Raw genomic sequence first — 24472 nt, forward strand, 5'->3', positions numbered from 1 at the left:
CGCGGCCGACGGGCGCGGCGGGGTCAGGGAGGAGAGGGAAGCGGCCGGGCGGGCTCGGGCACAGGGACAGGGTGGGCTTCGACGGGGGCTGTCGCCGCGGCCGCCGGCACCGCGAAGGCGCCGGCCATGGACGCCACCACGCTGGAGTTGGACGCGGTAAAGTTCGCGCAGCTGGCGGTGCAGCTGGACCAGAGCGGGCGCTACCAGGAAGCAGTCTTCTACTACAAGGTACGGCGGGGACGCGCCGGTTCCCTCGGGGTGTCGGTGTCTCCTTCCCCTCGCCGCGGGCCGCGTGATGTTCTTGAGCTGTCGGAGGGTTCGCACTCTCCCTTTAGCCCCCCGAGGGCCGGAGAGGAGTGTTCGGCACCCCCGCGGCCCGGCACGGCCCTGCAGGCGGAGAGAGACGCGCTGGGTCGGCGCGGCCGCCCCCGCCCTCCCCCGGCGGGTGCGCCTCGGGACGAGCTGCTCGGCCCGGGGAAGACGAGGCGGTGCCCGCCGAGACGAGAGCGGAAGGCCGTGCGTGAGCGTCGAAAGTTTGTCAGTCTCCGGCGGAGCCGCGTCCTTCAGGGCGGGTTGCGAAACGCCTTTTCCCTGCGTCCTGTTTTTAGGTGGGAACGAGCGCTGCCCGTGCGCTGGTGTTTACCGACAGGCTTAGGGATGGCACTGCAGGTTCTCTGCTTAAGAAACGGGAACAGGCTCTTCTTCCAGCTGCTGGAGACACAGCCCCTTCTTCAGTGCTTCCGGGAAGATTCATCGTAACCTAAAAACGTCTCTGCCCCGCTGGTTCTACGCTTTCATTCCTGGCCTCTCCCCAGGCCCTGCCAGGCCAGAGAGACTGATCAGTTTTATGCTGGCAGTGTAAGCGGTGGGCACTGTGGAGAACCACAAGTGGGCATGCTGCCGCTCCTGGGTGTGCAGCTGGGAACAACTCTGTTGTACAGTCATAAGTAAATAGAGAGATTTGTGGTGAAATACAAGATGCTCAGCAGTAAGAGAACTTAAGATCACGAGCTGTCAGTGACAGGTTTTTAACCTCGTGGGAAGATTCTTTACATTAGGGACTAGATTTTTCTGTTTCAGTACAGTTTCAGGTTGGTGTAACTAACGGTATAATGAGGTTGATTCAGTGTCTTGCTCCATATCTGTAGATTTACTACTAATATTTCGTAGTTTTTGTACAACCATTAGGCATTTTTCACCTATATAAATTGTCTCATTTTGTTGTTTGATGTGGCGTAGAGTTACATCAAAGTTCTGTGTCCCGTTGATTTTTCACCTGGGTTCTCTTTGAAACCTCTGTTTATCCTCATCACAATAATCATTCCACAAATTCCATTATCCTGACAAAGTCATTCTCTTCCAATAACTTGTTAAGAGATCTGTAATTGGCCTTTTCATGAGTACAAGGTGTCTGTGAAATGTTTAAAAAGCGTAGTGTTATATCAGGGTGGCCTCTGCATGTAAGTGTGAAAGAATAATAAGAAGAGTTTTTTCTTTTTTTTAAACCTACCTGTTAGTTTTGTGGAGGCTAAATTCATGTATGTAAACCTTATATATGCAACAGTTATAGTTGCCCATAATAACACCGATAAGCTCTGTGTTCTTCAGCAGCAGTGTGTGTGCCTGGTCTGATAAGCATGTGCAGTACTGCTTTAATGCTGTGTATTTCTCCTTTTACCTGGAAGAAATTACTCAGTGATATTCAGAATGAAAATACCTTTTTGTGCAAATAGTCACGCTTGTATGCTTTTGAACATACGTGTGTGTGGAAAATCTTTTTCATATGCTGTATACAGGTGGTGTTCTTGCTAAGTGGAAAAACGTTCCCCTGGCAGTCTTGGTTCACTTGAAGCTACATGAGACAAGAGTGTAACCTAGACATGTTTGGCTTTCCAGACATTGCCTGAAGAATCACTGCCATGTTAGATTATACAAAGCAGTTACAAAATGTCATTTATTACTTCAGAGATACATTATTTATTTTTTTTATTTGTTTATTTATTCCAGCACAGTGGAAGTAAGCTCTGGCCTGTCAGCAGCCTATCAACTGCTCTAAGGAGTTCAGAGCCCGCTGGTACAATTACTAAGCATGTGGGAAAGCTTGGGTACTAAACTGGCTTCTGCAGGAACTTAACCTTAAGGATGAAATACGGAAAACGCTACAGTTGTTGCCATAGACAACACCAAAGCTGACCTGTGTGAATGGAGTTCCTATGGTTAGCAAGTGTGCTTGGCTTCCTGCTACTGTGTAACTTTGATAGATGCCTAGAGGAGTGCTGCATGTGGACCAGCTTCGGGCAGCTTGCTAATTACTGTGCTCTGCGGAAATGTCAGGATCATATTTGGACACCAATGGCTTCAGCCAAAACTGCTGAAGGCTGTTGCTAAGTCTGGCTGCTGACCAGCTGTGAGCAGCTTGCAGACTGATGATCAGTAGTTAGCTTAGTGTGACTGTGGCACACTACTTGTGACAAACAGTAGTGACATTGGAGAGATCATAAATGCTAAGTCTGAATTGCACATCCATCTGGTCACTGGAAACAGCTGGCATGCTGGCTCCACAAGCACTCTGTCAACTGCTTCAGTCCTTTGCACGTTTGGTTTATAAAAGACTTGTTTCCATTATGTTCACGTCTTAAAATCAGGCTAAAATAATCGTGCTTGAAATCGGAAGAAGCAACATCAATTATACACTGGTTTTGTAGCACTGGTTTGGAGATCCACATTTGTTCTTTGAGTCATATGTAGACCACATACCTTTGTGATACAGCACCTGTTTTGTCAGTCTGTACTTGCAAGATGTTACAGACAAATATACCCATCCTTTGAGCACATAGCTGTAGTGCACTTTTTTTGCCCTGCAAAAAATAGTTGTGTGCTAGACCTTAATGGTAGTTAATTGCTACATACTGCTAACCCTTCAGTGGCTGTGGATGTTTTATGTGATGTAATATGGAGATGGATGCTGGCAGGGAGTATATGGTACTTGGTTCTGTGATGTTTCTCAGTGAAAATTTATGCTGTTAACAAATACAGGCTGTAGCAGGATCAGTTTTAAGTTTGGGCAAACTAAACAGATGGATATGGGGTCAAACTGTTAAGCTTGACCAAAATAATGGCCAGAAAACACACAGGGGAGCCCTGGCCATGGATCTGTGCTTGCCCTGTGCAGGGCAGCCTCTCTGAACACCATCTCTGTGAAGCAGCTCTCTACTCTTCTCCTTTCTGCCTTCCAGCCTGCCTGCTACACAACCACCTCCTCTCCCCTACTGCTGGTGGGAAGGCGAGCACTGCCACAGCAGTGGGGCGTTTTCCCCTGTCAATAATGAGGACAAAACAAAGTTTCTGTCCTCATTTTTGTGGAGTGAGAAACGTTGATTCTCCGTATGGTTCAGAGACTGTGTCGGCTCTGGCTATTTATTGCAACCCTGCCAAACCTTATGCCTTTTTCATAAATTCAGTGAAGGGATAGACAGCTTATGCAACTGAAGGCGTTTTTTCTTAATAGATTTGTACAGTATGGAAGAATGTGGGTAACGTACTGTGGTTCTGAGCCAGAGGCCTACGCTCCTTCCTGACTGGAGACTTCCATCCAGTATTTTGTGTATATATAAACATTTAAAAAAACAAGTTTGAGAAGCTAGGAAGCCTCACATTTGTAGACTTTCCAGATTGGATAGCTTTATCTGAGTAACAGGAATTAAAAAAATACTTTCTAAACAAAATTTCTTGGTGTTCGATTTTAAAAAGCTTTTGTATTGGGTTACTTTCATTATTACCAGATTAAATGCAAATAATTGGAATAGCTACTTTTTTTTCCTAACCTTAAATCGTCAGCTTTAAAACCAAACTGATTTCAGTGCATACTTGAAGAGTTTTACTTAAAATCTCCTAATTTCATACCTTACTATATAAACAGGCCTAAGAGCTGCTCTTACAGAATTACTGAATATTTTTATACTCTCATAGGTTGTCCCAGATGTGAGAAATTAAACATGATCTATCTTATTACTTGAAACTTTTTCTTTTGAGCAGAATTTCCCGGCAGCCACTGAGTCTTTTTGCAGATGTAAGGGCTTGCATGCAGCTCATGGCTGCTGTAGGCCCTCTGTTTATGGTAAGTGATTTTCTAGGCAGCAAACATTAACTTTGTCTCCAATCCTCCCTGCAGGAAGCTGCACAAGCCTTGATTTATGCTGGGATGGCTGGGTCCAACTTGGAAAATATTCAAGAAAAAATAAATGAGTACTTGGAGAGAGTTCAAGCTCTCCATTCAGCAGGTGGGTAAGGAGCTTTCTAATTAAACCTCTGCTTAAATTAATTGAGTGGAAAGTTGTTTGGTGCTGTGAAATACATGTCAATGGTGTTTGCTCTGTTTTTATTATTCTGATTTTCTTGTCCTTTGTGAAAAACCACAAATACAATGAGCACATCAGTGCTTTGAATTCTGATACATCATAAATTAAGCAGAGACTGACTTTCTAAGGACTTAGGTGTGGGTATTCTTTGCTTTTAAATATTCCGAGGAACCACATCTGCAGAGCAAATGCGAGGAAGGTCATTAATAAAGGTATTAAGTGACATGAACACCTAAGGAATTTGTATATTGTCATAGATGATGTATTTTCACAAATGATGTCATATTTTACGTAATTAAGAATTCTTGTTTTCAGTGTAGTATGAAAGAGATTTTATTTACATTATTTCACATCTGAAATATCCTGAAAGCTAACCTCTGCTTCAGGGAAGTGTGATAGTGTTTCCTTGTCCTTGCATAGATGTTTTTAGCGATGTTTAGAAGTTTCCAGGCAAGAAATAGACATTATCCATCTGATTAGAGCTGCTAGTGTTTCGGTGACATATTCAGGATGTTTTTACATGTCTGCTGCTGTAGAAAGATAAATACTTGTTTTCTCATTTAGTTCAATCACAGAAGACAGACCCTCTGAAGTCAAAACAACAGTTGGACTTGGAGCGTGCTCACTTCCTAGTTATGCAGGCTTTTGATGAAGATGACAAAGGCAATGCAGAAGAAGCTATAGAGTTGTACACAGAAGCAGTGGAACTCTGTTTGAAAACAGTATGTTAAGCTACAGGTGAACTTGGTGGAATTATGTGATGGTAAGAAATTCTTCCACTCTCACAAATGACTGACCCTTAAAGGCTGGCTTGAAAATGGAGTACCTGTATATGTAAAAACTACCTTTTAAATTTTTTTTTTGTTTGTTTCACTGTTTTTTTCCTTAGTGTTTCTTCCAGTCTTTGTTATGTTGTTATACAACACTGTAAATTTGTGGGGACTTGTCATTTGTGTGGGTTTTTTCTGAACTGGATTATACTAAAAGCTAGAAATATTCTGGAATATTTTTCATGTTGATTTTTGCCCTGGAGCAAATACCACAAAAACAGAAATTAAAAACTGTTAAAAATGAGGATGTGGATGACTTGCTAATGTGTCAGCTGTATTAATTTCTGACTATGTTAAAGGAAGTAATTTAAGGGAAATTTGTGTGTGTAACATTTTCGGAAGACATAACAGTTTACTGATGCCAAAACTATTAAAAGTACTACTTGATTACTCAAGTGTTCAACACTAAGCTTGTTATGACTGAAATTAATATGGATCAATTGGCCATTACATAAACAATGAAGAATATAATTACAGGTACTGCTTTTCTCCATTAAGTCCAGTTACCTTAACTAACTCATTACAAGAAGAACTCACCATAATGTAACTCCACCAAGTCTGTTTTTCTTTTTCTCTTCTTTTCAGTGTTATAATGTAAAAATATTTGTGGGTTGTTGAGGGTGTTATATTACTGTTGCTACATGCTTGAGTAAATCCTTTCCTCTGAATTATGTTAACAGGTTTTACCTAGGCTAAAATCTCTAGTGATATAGTGTAACCAAGAATTAGTAGAGCTGTTCTAGTTTTTCCACTTGAGCTGTTGGAGTAGAACATTTCCAGTTTATTACATAACATATACTGCAGCAGCATGCTCCTTTTCCTCTGCTGTATTCCTCCTTCTGTTGTGTCAGTGCATGCAAATATTACTGAAGTTAGTTTGAAAATACTTCCTATTAACAACTGCATTTACTGGGTATTTCATTAGGTACAAGATACTGCTGAAGTTTCTTTTAACCTTGACTAGCATATTCTTTTGTTGACATGATGGTAAGGTTTGTTCCTTGGGGTGACCCAAAAGCACCTTCTTCTTCCCAGGTTGAAAGGAGATTTAAGGAACTCTGCTATCTTGAAGATTTACTCCTGTCTTTCTCCTCAGTATATTCAGGGGGAGAGATTTTTCTTCCTTACCCTTGAAGTACTCAGGGAGCAGCCATTACTCCTCTTCTGTGGCTGATTCCTAGATGAGCGTGCTGGTGTTCCATCTCCACTACTTGCCTTCATAAATCTTTAAAAGTCTGTTCCAACCAGGAACCCCAGAGGGTTATTTATTTGCAAATGAAATTAGTTGCCTACAGAGAGTGTTTCTAGTTTTGTTTCTTGGGGTGAAAGTAGTTTGCTTTTTGTATCCTCAGTGGACTCCCTGACCTGGAATAATTGTCAAGGCACAAAGCTAGAACCTGGAGCCTGCTTGTGGGTGCCACAGGAGAAGCCAGGCTTCATGTTGTGCCTCCTGCAGGTTGTTTGGCTGCAGAAGCTGTGCTTCATCTGTAAGGAAGAAAAAAGTATAAACTGTCATAGATGACCTCTCAAATGGATGCAGAAGTCAACATTCTTCACATCTTTGTCACCCTGTCCTAGATTATTTTATGCTTTTCATTGCAAGTTAAAAGTCTTGTTCTTGCACCTCTATCTCGTTTGTTTGAAAACCAACTTATTTTAAAAGTAAACGTTTTTGAAAGTAAACATTTAAATATTTTTCCTAAGTTACCATGATCATTTTAGCACACGTGGGGAAAAGAACTGGAACACATCCAAGCTCAGCAGTATATGCAAAATTTTGTCTTTTTTCTGCCAATAGTGTTTTAATACAATTAATTCTTCTGGCAATTCTTTTTTGTGTATGCGCTGTTTTCCATGATGAAGAATTTTAGACATAATTTTCATTCTAGAAAAATTTCACTAGAACAGCAAAATGATATTTGCTTACATAGTATTTTTTATGCTGAGTTTAAAACAAGAAACAACAACAACAAACAAAGCAAAATATTTGCTCATTTCTAAAAGAGAATTGGAAGAAATAGCTAGTTACTCTTTGCTGTAATCTAGAAGTATGACAATTGAGCTTATAAAACATGTTGGTAGCTTTTGTGTATGTAGATTTTCCTTTTATTTTACACTTTAGGCTACTGAAACCTCAGAAGTAGGCCTCCAGTCCAAGCTGAAACAGCTGGCTCGACAAGCACTGGATAGGTGAGTACTGCTAATGTTAGTAAATGTCCTTGCTGTCAGGTCTAATCCCTCTGAGTTGGATTCTCAGTCTAACAGGTCTGTGTGGATTCTGTGTAGACCAAGCTCCTGCAAGGTTCACCTTGGAGCTGGTTGCCAGCTGCTTCACTGCTGAATGTAGCAGCTGTTGTGCCAACCCTCTGGGAATCTTGGGACGTGCAGAATTAGGAAAGGTCTGTGTGCTTGTTAGAAAAAATGCAGTACTTCAGAGATATAATCCAGTGCACTATAATTATTGGCCTCTATAAAAGATGCTGAATTCAGGCTAGCATGAATTCAAGGTGTCAGTGTCCCTCCATAAGGAAGACAGCTTGGAAACTGGGAAACGCTTTCCTTTATAATAGCAGTCTAATTATATGGTATATGTGTAGTGAAATCTCTGTCTGAAACAATTTACACAAGTATAAATTCAATGTACTTCTCTGTAAATCAGCTCTGTGATGGTGCATCCCAGGTTGTGTTGGGCTAAGTTTCAGTATAAGCTGGGTTTTAGCACTTCGCAGTCTGTGTTCAGAAAAAATCCCAGTATTTTGCACATGTGTGGGTATCCAGCAGCTTAATGCAGCAGTAACCAAATATGGCTCCTGCATACACAGCTCACAGTTCAAGCAGTTGAAAGTCTGAGTTGTGAGAATGCCCATGGGTTTTACTACTGTTGTACCTGCTAGACAAAATAAATCTGAAAGGTATAGGATGATGCAGATCAATTTTCTCTCTGTTTCAGTGATCTTGTTCTGAGATTCTACGTAATGAACACTTAGAGAAATTTTCCTATTAGCATAATTTAGAGGCAATAAAAATCTAATGAGTTCTGTCAAAAGTAGCTTGTATGAGTTGGAAGTGCTATATTTGAATTGATTCAAGAACAGAAAAATAAAGAAGTATCAGCATCAGAAATTTATTTTTGTTTTTCAGAAAAAGTAGTGTGGGTCAACTTGGGCATTTGCCCATTCCATTTAACATATATGGGAACGTGAACCAAGAAAATCAATAATAGAACTGTAATTACATTTTTATCACTATTGTAAAGAAAATGCATTCTTTATTTGCTTTAGAGCAGAAGCACTGAAGGAATCTATGTCAAAGTCATCTCAGAAAGAAAAGTCAACTGCAGCCAAACCAAATCAGCCAGTCAGAACCTTCTTTCCATTGGGACCTGATTTTTCTTTAAATGATAAACCACAGACAATTAGAGCAGTACAAGCTAGTGAATCTCAAGGTCAGAGATACACTGCAGAGGAGATTGAAGTACTCAGGTAAGTCTAAGATTTTCCAAAATGAGTTCATGAAAAGTCTGGCTCGGAGAAGCCAAAGTGCAAAATTGTTTTTATAGATGATACAATTGCTACTTTACTGGAAATCAAAGAAGCATAATATTTTATATGACTCTGCCTTCTAGTACATCCAGTTCCTTTGACTTAGATTTTTATTATAGGTGAAATAAGCTACAAATAATCCATAAAACCATTACCCTAAATTGTGACTTTTAAAAACTATATATATAGATATATAATGTGCAAGAGGTCTTGTTTTCAGAAGCACTGTGTATTACTAGTTTTTAAAAACTTATTTTATTGTTATCTTCTGCAAGTTAATCTTCAGAAGATGACTGATAGGTTTGTAACTCTGCTTTTCTGTTGTTTTTCTTCTGACTTGCAGGAAGACTTCAAAGATTAATGGCATTGAATATGTACCTTTCATGAGTGTTGATCTGAGGGAACGTTTTGCTTTCCCTATGCCTTTTTCGTAAGTATGATTCAGTTACTGAACTTCATTTTTGTTTTTATTTTCAAAGCTTTTCCATATTTCTTATTTCTGTATTTTCTTTTTCAGGGTTTAAAATTGTTTACATAGGCTTTTAAGCATAGTTCAGGCAGAGATATTTAAATAGTACCACTTCCTTCTTCCACTCTGAACTTAAAACTTTATTGTAAGCTGCTCTCTAGTACTTTTGCATTTGTGTATTCAAGCCTATAAGGATAATATTGTATTTGACCTTTTGGATTATTGGGCTGGGCTGGCAGCTTGAGTCTGTTTTCTGATGCTGCTCCATGCTAATGAGTTTAGCTCTGTTGCTTGTAAAATGCAGGTGATAGCTGTTTCCTCTATAAAGGGCTATGCCAAGGAAGAGTGATCTATAACAGCTAGACTTTCATTCATAAGCAATAATAATAAGATTACACAGACATAGACAAAGACATTTGGGATTGTTGAATTTTTTTAACATTTTTGCCTTTTTCCCCCTTAAAAATCACAAACTTAGAAGAAGTGTTCCTTGAAATTGTTTTACAGCTTTGTAATTGTTCTATGTCTATTTTGCACTCTCTGTCAGCCATATTTAAGACTGCACATACCATAAAAAGCTCTTCTAAACTGCTATTCATTAATTTCTACTTCTTTTCTCTCTTCAATCTAGTGATAAGTGTGGGAAGCTGCCATTATCCCCCAAACAGAAAGCAATGTTTGCCAAGTGGGTGCGACCAGATGACATAACAAATAACCCTACCATGATCTATACGGTATCAAGTTTCAGCATAAAGCAGGTAAACTGTTCCCAAGGAAAAATGTGTGCTGCTAGTGGTTTGTTGTGGGGAATGTTGTTGTTCAAAAAGGAATCCCCAAATATGAGTGCTTTCCTTGGCTCTTATGAGGTTATATAAATAGAAAAAAATTTGCTCTGTAGGGGTCTCATGTTGAGCAAGCATACATTTTCTGCTTCTTTAATAGTGGCTTTGCTTCTTTTGGTTTAAATCCTTCCCTTTTGAAGGGAAGGATTTAAACCAACTGACTAAATGTTTTCCTTCGCTCCACACACTGCATTCATCCCTCAGTATCTGAGTTATTAGTAAATGCCCTCACTGGTTTTCTTTTCTTTATAGACAATAGTGTCAGATTGTTCTTTCGTGGCATCACTAGCTATCAGTGCAGCATATGAAAGAAGATATAACAAAAAATTAATCACAAGGTAAGTAGCTGTTGCTTTGTAAGATCTTTCCAGACCTAAAACTGCCAGGCTTTTGCAGTATGTTCTGTGATATCTGTACACAGTAAAAAATAGCATTTGTTTCACCTTCATCTCCCTTGGACTCATGGGGTTTCAGCACTTCTAAGCTGGAGGCCAACTTTATATTGAAACAAACGGTTTTAAGTCTAACAGCAAAAAACTGTTAGACAAACATTCCTAATAAAAATTTTGAGTCCAAATTGGGAAGAGATTTTGAATTTATTCACCACAGACGTGTTCAAAGAAACAATTTTCAGACATTTATATACGTTGTGATATCCAAGATTCTTTATAGACACTCCCAAAATGTCTGCCCAATTTATTGCATCATGGTATAGGTATTTTGTTTCTTTTATTACTACCAGAAAATCTCATCTGTCTTTGTTTAATGGATAACCCAAGTTTTATCCAGCCAAGCAGTGCTTTATTAAGTTTGCTGTCCTGGTTAGACAATTACCATTGATTAGGTTTTCTGGGGTGTATCAAGCCTGTGAAGTGGCTCCCTTACTGCACCTGCAGTGTATTAATCAGGTTTTCTGGGATGTATAGGCCTTTGACTCCTTAACTTGCTCAAGATAGTTTTCTTTTTCTATGACATCTGATTCATCTCTAGTTATATGATAACTGTTAAAGAATTCTTTATTGAATTTTGTTCTTCAACTGTTGATTAAGTTCTCTAAGGGATATAGGTTCATGGAGTCCTTTCTTCAGGTGCTGTGAGATAATTTTCTACTGACACTCAGCCAACACAGATCTAATCAAAGCCAGCTAAAATCACAGTCAAACATTCCTTAACTGATTAAGCACAGTTCATTACAAATTTTTTTAAAAATCACGAAACTCCTGGCTAAGATGTAAGTCACTGTCAATGTACGTATGTATACAGACGCTGGAGTCTTAACTTCAGATGTGCTTTGAGGAGTACAAAGTAGTTTGGAAGGATTTTGTATTTTTGGGGGATTTTTAAAATATAAACTTCTGTTATAATGCTCTCAAGTTTTATTTTTCTACTTTGTTAGCTGCTGTGCAACAAGTGGTATATTTTACAACTCATTGTAGAATTAATGTTAACAACACTATCTCAGCTCCACTCAGTTGGCATCCTGTGATAAGTTTGCCATGGGTTTTCTGGACTTTGCTGGGAGCCACTTGCCAGACTGGTGTGTGAATGTTTTTTGGATTGTTTTGTTTTAACCTGTTCTTTTTAGAACTGAATTTGTATTCTTTTCAAGAGCAGCAAGTTCTGCACTGTCTTCTCCTTCAAAAGATTGACTTGTCATTCAGGCAAATACTGTGTTTATAGTATAGATTTGTAAATACTGCTTGTTTAATCATAAGACAAATTTGTTTGCCTTTCTTCTGTTTGAGAAACAATAAGGTTATTTATGTTCTTTTAGCTACTATATTAATTAGAAAGCTGCAGCAAGAGCAGGGCCTGAAAAAATAAAACCTATTTAAACATGATTATTTTTCTTAAATTTGAGTTGCTCTTCATTAAAAATTCCATATTTCTGTTTAGTGTAAATTCCTTAAACAGACTGTTTTAATCCCACTTTTGTCATTATGACTGTAGCTACAGCCAAGTCATTTATGTCATAATTTTCTCCTTTTCTTTTTTCTTTTTTTCGGTTAACAGTATAATTTACCCTCAGAATAAGAAAGGAGAACCAGAATATAATCCATGTGGTAAATACATGGTGAAGCTTCACATCAATGGTGTTCCCAGAAAGGTAAATGGTTTTGGGGAACTTAGTGCTGTTACTGCACAAGTCATGTGTTTTAAAGGCTTGATCAGCTTCACTGTGAAGTGCTTGCATAGCAAAAACTTTAGGCAGGTGTTTTTGGAAAGTAGTTTTTAATTGTTAAACCTTTTTGAGATTCATTTTTGGTTTTGAAGTATGCAACCACATACTTCTTCTGTCTGTACTTCTGTAGGTGTTCATAAAAACAGTCTCACATTAAATTAATGTTAAAAAAAGCCTTTTATTACTTAACAGAATTATGAAAAACAAACAGGAACAGAGCTATGTATCCCTATTTATAAATTAGATGTGCACTCTTCCACTCCATCTTAGAAAAAATTAAAAAATGTAGAGGGGGATATCAGGAAGAGTATAGATATGAAATGACCACAGAAGAGTAACTCAGCTGATAATTCAAGCATAGCCTTGCTGGACTGCAGAAGAAGAGGTAAGAAAAGGAAATGCCTGAAGATAAAACTTTGCAAACTCATAAACAACTTCATTTTCTTTCTAATGCAATAAATAAGAACATAAAATAATGTATTTGTCCATATATTACTTAACTGTAGCACTGATTTTAGTGATTGATGAATGTTTATGAGAGTTCAGAAGCTGATCATATTCATGAGATGGGGAAGTAGGAGGAAACTTCTCAAAGGCTGTTAATTGTTAAGATATAACCTCTGGGTCAGGAAGTCCTTGAGCTGCAAAATTCCAGAATCTGAATGTTTCAGGAAAGTATCATTTTTGTGTCTGCCTTGCTCTTAATATTCTTTCCAAAGTATCTCCTACTGGCTGCCTTTTGTCAGGATGAATGGGCATTTGTTCTCCTATGAAAAGGTCTACTCATTCCTGCACAGATAGGATTTGACCAAGGAATGTGCTGTGTTGGTAGCTTGTATTTGTGATGGGCCAGTGCAAACAGGAAACTGAAACCTCTATTAATGGAAACTTCTTCAGATTACTGCAGATATGCAGTGAGAATCTGTAATGATGATGATTATACAGTACCAAATTTAAAGAAATGTTAATACTGTCAGAGCTGCTGCTTTGAGGTGTTCATCCTTTTCAGAGAGAAGAAACTCAAATCTGGAACTAGAGGCTCTGAAGGTAATACGACACAATTTGCTTCCTTAAAGATAAATAAATATCTATTCCTCTGCTGGCTACCAGGCGTCATCCATCTTCTGACTCCTAATTAGATGAGGCATATTGTTAGGCTTTTCTTTACTTTTTATGCTTGTAAGTGCTCAGAACTTTTCTGCAAGTGCCTTTTGCAGTAGGTATTGCACACTTTATGAGAGTGTACTGTCACCATCAGTCAAGGCAGCCCTCACATGTCACCCAGTTAGACCAGTGCAATCAAGAGATGGCAGTAGAATTTCTTGTTCACTTGGGCAAAACACTGCAGGATTGATAGAGGTGTCCATATATGAGAACAATATTCAGGTCTGGCTGTGTCTGAGAAGCTTTGTATTAATGAGGGTTTTGTTTTATTTTCTGATTACTTTCAAGATACTTTATTAGATTTATCATGATTTTTCATTAATTTCACACAGGTAATCATAGATGACCAGTTACCTGTTGATCATAGTGGGGAACTTCTCTGCTCTTACTCCAATAATAAGAATGAATTATGGGTGTCACTAATAGAAAAGGCTTACATGAAGGTCATGGGAGGATATGATTTTCCTGGATCAAATTCTGTAAGTATGAGATTATTTCTAAGAGGAAAAATTCCACTTAAATAATAATGGGTAAAATAATTTCTTTCTAGTAAACACAAAGTGAACAGCTTGGGGCGACAAGTTTGATATTTTCTTAATTTTTTTCTGGTTCTTTCTTTCACAAATATTTTTAGCTGTATTTAATGAAATTATTCCATCAAAAGAGAATGACCAAGACATCTTGATGGTCAAAGTTAATCTTAGTTCTCAGACTTCAGTATTATTGATGCTTGTGAGTAGGAAGTGTTTATATAGAGTCTAGATGGAGGTGTTGGGTGAAGTCTGTATCAGTACTGCTGATCTTGGTTTCTAATTCTTTCAATAAATAGAACAGTTCTCCCTCATTAGGTACTGCAGTCAGCTAGGAAAGGAACAGTCTAGTCATTTAGAAGGTCTATATAGAGGGAGCAAGCACTTTGATCTGTGCAAGTTTGTTTATCAGATTGTTCCACTCATCTCCATAAATATGCACTGGGTTTCTATAATGTGTTTACTAAAGACACAGTCAACATGCATCATACAAGTGACACGCAAATTATTCTTTAAAGAGGGACAGTTTGCTGAAATGAATAGCCCATGTAATTTGTTGCTTAGGAAGCCTTTCTGATTTTAACTTTTTACTATTAAAGTTTTAAAGAATTTTTTTTAAAATTCATGGTGCTAACTGGTGTCTCAACCACATTCTTGGTGGGTATACTTGGTAATCATCACATCTTGAAAAGTTGTTATGGAGCTAAAAGGGGCTTTGTGGAAGGGGTAAATGTAGCACACATTTTTATGTGTCAGGCTGCTTTGTTTTGAAGGACAAAAGCTGGTGGGAATAACTGGAATAGCTGGTGTTTCATTTCCATTGTCATCCTCTAACTTGCTGTCTGGAAAAACAGCTTGACAGGTGACATTTATTCTCCACTCTTCCTGCCCCCTCCACTTTCCACTGTGTTCCAGCTTCCTTCTGCAGTCAGGGTTACTTACAATCAGAGTGCCTTGTACTTTTAATTCCTCAAGTTCCCATCCCCCAGTGCTAGTTATTGACACTTCAAGCATTTACAGTCTCTGCTTTTGCTTTGAGGAATACAAAGCAAAAGAATAGGAATTAAGCAATATTTCAAGGAGTTGGGAGATTAAAGCATCTTTTTATGGAAATACATGTCAGTATCAGCTTTACTGAAAAGAATAAAGAACCCATACCCCGAGCTTTAGAAATAAAACATAAATTATTTAAAATGCATATATAATAGCAAGATACCCAATAGTGCTTCTGAGATACGCTTTAAAAATCTGTAAATCAAAATAGAACAAATCACACAGTTGAACATGACTGATGATTCTGATATGCTTCCATTGCTCTGGAATTGCAGTTTATTTCATCAATTCACTTTCCAGCTCTCTCTTTTTTTTTTTTTTTTTTGTTTTTTTTTGTTTTTTTTGTTTTTTTTGTTTTTTTTTGTTAAGCTACTTGGAAATGTCCTTGACTAATCAAATAATTTATATTTTTTGGTCTGAATCTTGACCCCTTTATGCATAGAACTGTATTGTGACTTTTGTGTACTTGATTTATTTCAAGGCTTTTTATAAGTTGTGTACAGACAGCATATGTTTACATATGGATTACCTGTTCTGATTTCTTTTGAATACTTGTATTTCAGAATATTGACCTCCATGCACTGACAGGCTGGATACCTGAAAGAATTGCTATGCACTCTGACAATCAAGCCTTCAATAAGGATAGTACTTTCAGAATGCTTTATCAGAGGTAGACATTTGTTCTTTCCAAAGTAATTAAAATGCTTGCTGTGTAGTAGCTGTGTTAGCACTATAAAAGTACTACAGTCACCACAGATACTTCAACAGCATTTTGGTACTGCTACAAATTGTGCTTTATAAAACCTCCATGTGCTTTCTGGAAGAAGAAAAATTGAGGTATTTGTGGCTTTGATAGAACAAAAGATTAAAATACTGGGGAATTTTGTGTGACGGAATTCTTCTTCTTTTCCTTGATAAAGAAAACAGAACATAGAGTCAGAGAAGAGCAGTTTGGAACCAGTATATGATTTACATTATAACTGGTACCAGTTATAATATATACCAGTTAAGTGTTTAAAAGAGGAGGGATGTGTGTTCTCTGTTTCCACATAGTTCCCCAGAACTATATTGTATCTGCTGTCCTTAGCAAGCAGATATAATACAATATTTCTGATCGTATCACAAGATTAGGCCCCATCAGTAAATCTCCTGGAGGAGCAGCAAAAGTCTACCAAAACTGCAATACTAGTTTTTATACTTACCATAACAGTTTGGTTTGATGGTCTTAAAGGTCCCAAGTAAATGATTCTATTTCACTTATGGTGAAAGATACAGCTGTAAAATATAATTGCCAGGTATACCAAGTATTTCGATTTCTTTCAAAATGGTTTTGTGCAGGTGGTGTTTTCAATGCAGTAGAAGGGGGTTATTCTGTTGACTGAAACATCTGCATCCACGATAAAGGAGTCTTTCTAGAGTGTTTTTTCAGTTGCTTAGGAACTCTCAGAGCTGTCAACAGTTTTTCAGGTGTTCTGTTGTTGTAATTTGAAGGTGTGACTGAAGTTAGGGTGGGATCTAGCCACTGTAACGTTGCTGTTGTTCAAATGAACTACAGTGAAAATGTATTTATCCATATTAACAGTGATGCTGTAAGGATCTGTCTAGGGACACTGAGTGTGTACTTGGGATTTTAGCGTAGGCTTGAAATGTGTCAGTGCATTTTCACAACAGTAATTGTTCCAAAATTAACAATTGCTGTTGAGAACACTAAACTTGAGTATAAACACCTGCAGAAATGTGGAAGTGTGAACTTCTCATTCTTCAGAATCCTGGAGGTGTGAGAGACTTGATAATTTGCTGTATGCAGTCATTGACTAAGTGGTGATGAACCAAATTTGTGCTCAGCTGTGGATCTGTGAAGAGTATCTTAAAAGTGACACAGGCTGAACTTCAGGTCGATAAATGCTGAATTTTGTTTCTGGAAATATGAAATTATATTAAAATAATATTTTTTGATTTAAACTGTATACTTAATTCTGAAAGAAAAATAGTTCCACTTCCTCAAAATTTTTTCAGGAGTGATTTCTGCTGACAAAAACCCCCATATCCCAGTTTTTATGAAGGGTCATGCTAGTGGACAGTGTACAAACATGCTATTGCAGTCTGGCAAATGTTGGATTGCAACTTGTGAGATTTAATTAAACTATTTTTCCACCTCTTTTTGAACAGATTTCACAAGGGAGATGTCCTTATCACAACAGCAACAGGAGTGATGTCGGAAGAGGAAGGAGAAAAGTGGGGTTTAGTTCCAACCCATGCATATGCAGTCTTGGATATAAGAGAATATAAGGTATCAAGTGAAACTGAAAGTGTTTTCAAACTCCTGTTTGAAACCTACATGTGTTTCCAGATTTATCCCAGATGGGTAGCTACTGACTTTTTTACTCTCATGGCTAATATATTTTATTTTGTCTTGGACTCCACTGGGTAATTTCAGAAAACTCAATGAGTCTGTGTTTTCGTGATCCATATCAAAACCATTTTTAATATGTAAAAATTATCATGACAAGATGAATTGACAGTTTTACTTTGTGGTTTTTTTAGGGACTTCGATTTCTTCAGCTAAAAAATCCCTGGAGCCATTTACGTTGGAAGGGACGATACAGTGAAAATGACACAAGAAACTGGACCCCAGATTTACAAAAATACTTGAACTTTGATCCCAGAACAGCTCAGAAAATAGACAATGGTAATAAGGTTTTAAAAGTCATTATCTGTTCAAATAGCATAGATCTTTGTGGTGTATCCCTGCAGGAAGGTGGGAGGACTGCTTACTTACAAGGAGCATTAAACAAATACTAGAAAGTAAATAATCCAAAAATTTAGGAAGTATTTTTGTATTTAAATCTGTCATTTCAGGTTTGTCTGGGGTTTAAGTGATGTAGATTGTTAAATATATATCTCGAATTCATTGACAAGAAAGTACCTCCTTGGTTAAGTGTGCTGTCTCAGTATATGGGAGTTCAGTGCAAAGAGAACATTCTGACAATAAGCTGTGTAATGCTGCTTTTTAATACATGAATGGACTTTTTGTGGGGTTTTTTCCTTTCCAACATTTTCAAACATATGTCCACGTGCTTACTGTAATCAGTCTTTAAATGCTGCAGCAGCTGCATTTTACTTTCAGAAAGATGTTTTTGCTTTTTACTGTGTCCTCGTTGCTGTCTGCAAATCTGTGAGGGAGCCCTTTTGTTCAGTGCCACTGTTTTTTTAACACTATGCCTCCAAATCCACTAGATTATAGCATTTATTGATGAGCCTCATGCAAATGCCTGATGGAAATTTTTGATACAAACATAAAAATCACAGCCCTGGATTTGTGACAGTTATGAGATAATAGCTTATTATTTATTTACCAATTCATTTAGTAAGTAATTTGTAGCCTCTAGTTAAAATTTTATATGAAATTACACTAGTACTTCTTATGGAGTTATTCCTTGTAATTGGATTTACACTTTGGTCTTCTTGATTTTGTGTAGTTATTATGACTGGTTTTTAGTGCTGCAAGATCTGCAACTGTCTGTGTCAGAGACATGACTGATAAGGCTGCTTCCATTTTAAAAGTTCATTCCACTAGGAATTTGTTGGCTTGCAAGTACTGTTGTTGGCTAAAGTTGCAATTAAGGGAGCTAATGGAGAATTAGAAGAAATGCATGAGAATGTTGCAAAGATAAAGCAAATTTAGGGTACAAAACCAAGTGACATAGGAAGTATCTTAGAAATACATTTAAACATACTCACATGTTGATTGAATACTCGATTGTGCTGGATGACTGTTGAAGTAGGTTGTTGAATTGCAGGAACTTGTTTGACTGTGTATTTTATTTTTTTGTTTTTAGAAAGGGGAAATGAGGTCAGAATCACCTAATGATGTCTCTTTCAAAATAGCAGATTTTCACATACCTTCTGCTTACTCCTTGAGGATGGAAAAGCATGACAGCTCCAGATGATAAGAAGAGACTAACTTGCTTTCCCTTGCTTTAGCGTGGTTTGAGGAGCAAGTTTAAATTTAGCAATTTAGGCAGTGTGGACATTACTACTACATTTTGCAGAAATGTTGGCTTATATAAGCTGTATTATTTGCTCAGAAAAAGACTTTTGAGAAATTAGTAAAATCAAGATATCTGGTAAGAAAATAATAACATCATTTCATTTTTAGGCATTTTCTGGATTTCCTGGGAGGACCTGTGCCAGTACTATGATGTTATTTATTTGAGTTGGAACCCAAGTCTTTTTAAGGAATCTACATGTATTCACAGGTTGGTCCAAAAGATAAAATTTTTGTTTCAAAATCTCACTAAGTGTTCTGATGTTTCCTTCCTTCCATTCTTCCAGTTTACAGCTAGGGACTTGAGTTCCAGCCCTGTTCTTTTGAGCCTGACTTTACAGTTTCTCAGCCCAGACTTTGTTTTTGACTACTTCTGTAAGATCAGTGGAGCTCAGTGACCTTTGTGATGTTGCTGTGGAGCTGTGGTTGTGTAAACAGATTCTGACCTCAGTCCCACATCTCCCTGTCAGAATAAAAATCAGATTTTGTGCTGTCCATCTCTAAGCAGTGCCCAGACAGTGCTTAAGTGACCTAGTTGTTATTTGGAATTAATTTTTCTGGCCACTTGCAAGTGAGCTGTGTGATGTGTGCTGTCTTTGTAGGGTGTGTTCACTGACATCAGGGTAGTTTAACCAGTTCTGGGTTTTAGCAGTTGTAGTTATCATAAATCATCTTCCTTGCCTGCTGATTTGTTTTCTAAATGTGATATCTGTCTCTTACCAAATATCCATTATATTCAGGGATTTTGTCTCCAAGTTTGAGGATAAGTGTGCGTATCTGTGTCTTGGTTTTGGAAAGCAAGGGTTTCTATACTTCTCCACTCCACTAGACTGCACTTTGCCACTGCTTCCACACTGTCCCTGCATGTGTTAGCTCTGCACAAACACCTTCATCTACAGTGTGACTGCTGAGCTTATCTGTAAAGGCTCCTTCCATCTTCACGCTCCAGTTATTTCTAAAATACACTGTGCCAATGTAGCAAGATGAGATAATGAGTGTGCCAATGTCAGAGCTCTCCTGCTGGTCTGTCTGTCCTTACTTATCAGTGATTGTCTTCTCTCTGTGTAGGGAAAAGCCTCAGCACAGTGGCAGTTGCCATAAAATGCAGAGTGACGACAGTGATAATTTGAAGCTTTGTTAATGCAACCTTCCACACATGCTGTTCAGTTTTACAGTGTGAGAGGGACAAGGAGACTTAGAAATAGCTGTACACGCTTCTGTTTCCAGTGTGCCACACTTTGTGTTCAGTCATCAGCGCTTCTAGTTTTTTCTCACTGTGTTTTTCTTGTCTAGACACTTCACAAGGCAGCAGGCAGGTTCTGCAGTAGCACAGCTCAAAGATCTTTAACCCTTTCTGCAGGGCACCCTTCCAAGCATGAAACAGGGCAAATTTTAAAATAAAAATTGCCTCAGATTAAAAAAAAAAATAATTTGACAAGCTTTTGAAATCAACCATAGCAGATAGATTTCTACCGTTACAAAAGTCTGTTTTTCATTTAATATTGGTGTGTGCAATCATGGCTATGGTTGTGTAGCCCAGGCTGCATAAATGGTTCCGCTTTTTCTGTGCTTTGTGTGGTTGCAGTCACCAGCCAGGCTGTGTATATTTAGCTTTTTTAATTACCATACATGTATTGTGATGAACTCATTTATAAAACAAGGTTCTAACATAGTGCTTCTGATGTGATTGTGTTATGTAACCACTGCCATAGATTCCAGTAGAAAACTGGGCTTTGGTAACTTGTTACTGATAATATCACGCTCTGCTTATGTGTAGGATTTGGAGTTGGTTTCAAAGCACAGATTAGTTTCTTACTGGTCTAATAACGTGTCTTTATCACTTTCAGCACGTGGGATGCAAAGCAGGGCCCGGTGAAGGATGCCTACAGCCTGGCCAACAACCCTCAGTACAAGCTGGAGGTGCAGTGTCCACAGGGTGGTGCTGCTGTCTGGGTCCTGCTCAGCAGGCACATCACTGACAAGGTGCTGGTTCTGCACTGCGAGCTCTGCCCCAGCTCCTGTAAATCTCTATGGCTTTCTCTTAGTAGTATAGTACTGCCTGTGTTCAGGTGTGTATGCCTGTGCACATGGGGAATTTTTTAATTCAGCAGGTACATGTACCTCCAGTGGAAACAGAGTAAAATTTGAGCTAAGTGATTCTATTCCACCATAAAAGGTTCTGAAGTAACTTTGAATCCTGGGGCCTGAATAAGTTAAATTAGTGGATGTTTGTTTACTTCAGGCATTTGAAAAAGAATTTTGTTGTGTATCACAATAAATACAAATATCAGATCATATTGTGTGGTGATCAAAAGGGATGGTAGAAAGGGGACTTTGACTCCGATTAGGCATTCATGATCTCTCACAGAATTGCATCATTCTGATTTGTGTTTTTTGTGGGTTTTGTTTTTATAGGATGACTTTGCACACAATCGGGAATTCATTACAATGGTTGTATACAAGACTGATGGCAAAAAAGTTTACTATCCAGGTTAGTGTACCTTAATTGTCAAGAAGCTGATGTTATAAATAAATTAAGAAGCACACAGAATTTTGTGGAGAGGAAAGGCACCTTTTGCTTTAAAACTAGATGCCTCATTAAGATGTCAGTCTTCTGAAATCATTGTTTGCTCTGTTTGATCCTACTTAAAGTCTACACTGAAGGAATAGGCCATTCAACACACACTGTAAGAACACTCTAAGAAGTTTGCATAGTCCTGCTGACACTTACTTTGATGCAATATTTTCTTTATTTTTTCTGTTTATTTTTCAGTGCCAGTAGTTAGTGCTTAGAGGGAACAGATGATGTGCATTCGTTTCTCTGATAGCATAATTATTTCCTGCATTTGTGAAATTATTTAAAGGTGTACAACTTCCACAAAATGAAAATAATCAGGGTTAATTGTCCCATGAACTTGGCTTAGATAAAGTACCTAAGCAAGTTCATGAAATACAGGTGAACACTTCAGCATAGTTTCGAGTATCAGGTGTGGAATGTTTAAAATGTCCAAATTTTATCAAAATCTCACTCTTGGTCATTATATGTCAGATTCTTTTCATCTTGAGGAGAAGAGGTTTGCTGTAGCTGTGAAACAGCCAGGTATGCTTTATGTCTAGAGAGACAGAAGATCTGAAACACAGGCTGAGACTCAGGGTGTAAAGATAATGCCCATGTTGAATGGTTAGACTGAAGCTTCAAGCAGAGCTAATAAGATCCTTTTTTTTTCCTTTTTTTTTCTTTTTTTTTTTTTTAGTTCTTACCCTTAAGTTAGAGATTATAAAAATATTCCTTGGAATTATTCAGTGAAGGTGCATCCTAAAACAAGTGGGGTTTGGCCTGTTGCTTTTACAGATAGGAGCCTCTTTAGAACCAGGTTTACATTCAGGTGCATGCTCAGGCAACAACTCCCTTAGTAGATTTTAAAGCATTTTTCACCAAAGAGTGGAATTTGTGGGATGACTTCTATTTGAATTGCTAATAAGAATTGCCTTGTTCACATCTGATCTTGTCCAAGCTTCCCCTAGAACCCAGGTCTTTCTGTGGAAAGATCTGTTGACACCTGACCAAATCATCATTTTTTGGAAGAGCTTCTCTGTGAGGAGAAGCAAATGCCCAAGTTGCTTCTGGTGTTCCTGGTATTTGTAGCAGTGCTTATTTTACGTGTGGGTCTCACGGAAAACATTCTTAAGTGAGCAAACCCAAACACAATTGTATAGTGAAGGGAATTGCTCAATTGTGCTTGAAAGAGACAGCCTAGCAAGACCAGTAGCAAACCTGAATGATTCATATGTTTTGTCTTGCTACACAAACTCTTTTAAAAACTTCTGATCTCACGAGCTCAAACTTGTTTAAAACCTTTTTCCATGGAAATAGATTGGTCAAGCTGCAGTATTATTTTAAACCATCTGTTAAAATGAGATGAGAACAAAGCAGCTTAATCTTTTGGCAGCAAGGCCGAGATTTCCCATTCCTAAGCTTCTTATTGTTTTATATTAATCCTTTCCCCTCTCCCATATTGCTTTGTGGAAGAAAATAAAAGGACCTGATCCTGGGCCTATTGAAGTAATTGGCTAGATTTGGTCCTGCTTCACTGAAATTAAAAGAAGTCTGGAAAGAACCAATTAGAGGCCAAATAACAAATTACACTGTCTAATTGTAAAAGCAAACATTTGGGATCTTTCTAAGTACCACATGTGCATTGGTATTGGGGTGCAGCTACATCTGTGTAATGATCACAGGGATTTGAAGAGAGAAGGAGAGAAAGCGTGTGTGTGTTAGTTAAAGGAATTAACATGTTTTGAAGTATTGTTTACATGGTGGCCAAAGATTTTGGCAGCTGGCATTCTGGAACTGTCCAGCCAATAGAGAAAGAGCAGACACTTCAGAGATTTTCAAAGAGTGCTTAAACATTCATTATCTTTCTCTTGAAATTTCAACATAATTACAGGAGTCTTCTTTGAGTAGTGACACTGGTGGGAGATGGATAAGCAGTCCTTGCAAGTCTTGGGATTTAAGCTGTACTTTCAAATATATAATTTGTGTCTTGTCATATGTGATGTACCTCCCCTGAAAACAGTGGTTGATGTTAAGACTGTCCTTTTTATGGGTAAATCTTGAGCCTCTCATCTGTTCTGAGCACTCAGGTCTGTTAGTCTAATCTTAGAAGTTTACCAAGCTGGGAGATTTTTTGGTCAGGGAAAAATGTTCATCCTTTTCTTTTTCAGCTGATCCTCCTCCTTATATTGATGGTATTCGGATCAACAGTCCTCATTATCTGACCAAGATAAAGCTGACCTCTCCAGGATCCCATACATTCACCTTAGTGGTGTCCCAGTATGAGAAACAGAACACCATCCATTACACCATCAGGGTAGGTGCTGTTGTTTCATAATGAATGTAAGCAATTAAACTGTAAAGTGTCCTTTGGGTTTAAATTTGATAAAAAGGGTATTTCTGAATCTATATTGCTATTTTAGGGAGGGAAGCTAGGAATGATGGAGCAGAACCATGGGATGAAGTGTTTGATAGTGTTCTCCATTTGTAGTTAAGATACTAGTGTGGTTTTAGTAACAAAATCAGCTGAAAAATACTTTTATTTCCTAGCATAGAAAAGTATCTGTGTACAGGCAGATCATTGGCTCTCTATGTATCCAAAATAAACCTCTATTAGATCCTGGTTATGATTTAAAGGTTTTTGACTTCTCTAGGTCTTGACTTAGGATTTGGGTTTTTCTTTTAGCTGCTGAGCCACATAATGATCAATGCTAGATGTTTTTTCACTGAAAAAAGAGTAAAATACAGATTGTTTTAATTTTGCTTTTTCGTTGTTTTGTTGTTGTTGTTGTTGGGTTTTGGTGGGTTGGTTGTGTTTTTGGGGAGGTGGCAGGGTTGTTTAGAAAAATTAAGTAGAACTAAGTCTTAGTCCCAGCACTATTCTGAATTTTGAGTTTTAC

At 38.1% G+C, this 24472-nt stretch overlaps 1 protein-coding gene across 3 annotated transcripts in view; it reads left to right on the forward strand.

Annotated features, from left to right (window-relative positions):
* The window catches only part of CAPN7 (calpain 7), a 32148-nt gene continuing 7676 nt past the window's right edge, over positions 1-24472 (forward strand). The window contains exons 1-17 of one of the 3 annotated variants that reach the window (XM_063408139.1): positions 3-228; positions 4172-4280; positions 4923-5080; positions 7311-7378; positions 8470-8670; positions 9074-9160; positions 9831-9957; positions 10294-10379; positions 12055-12148; positions 13720-13866; positions 15534-15640; positions 17140-17260; positions 17515-17659; positions 19130-19229; positions 20866-21001; positions 21434-21509; positions 23744-23889. In XM_063408139.1, coding sequence (XP_063264209.1) covers positions 127-228; positions 4172-4280; positions 4923-5080; positions 7311-7378; positions 8470-8670; positions 9074-9160; positions 9831-9957; positions 10294-10379; positions 12055-12148; positions 13720-13866; positions 15534-15640; positions 17140-17260; positions 17515-17659; positions 19130-19229; positions 20866-21001; positions 21434-21509; positions 23744-23889 — 2010 coding nt within the window. In that variant the 5' untranslated portion in view covers positions 3-126. Of the gene's footprint in view, positions 229-4171; positions 4281-4922; positions 5122-7310; positions 7379-8469; positions 8671-9073; positions 9161-9830; positions 9958-10293; positions 10380-12054; positions 12149-13719; positions 13867-15533; positions 15641-17139; positions 17261-17514; positions 17660-19129; positions 19230-20865; positions 21002-21433; positions 21510-23743; positions 23890-24472 lie in introns of those variants that run through there. The other 2 variants (XM_063408153.1, XM_063408144.1) reach the window with 2 other exon arrangements.

The sequence above is a fragment of the Prinia subflava genome, chromosome 1 (assembly GCF_021018805.1).
Source record: "Prinia subflava isolate CZ2003 ecotype Zambia chromosome 1, Cam_Psub_1.2, whole genome shotgun sequence".
NCBI classification, from domain to species: domain Eukaryota; kingdom Metazoa; phylum Chordata; class Aves; order Passeriformes; family Cisticolidae; genus Prinia; species Prinia subflava.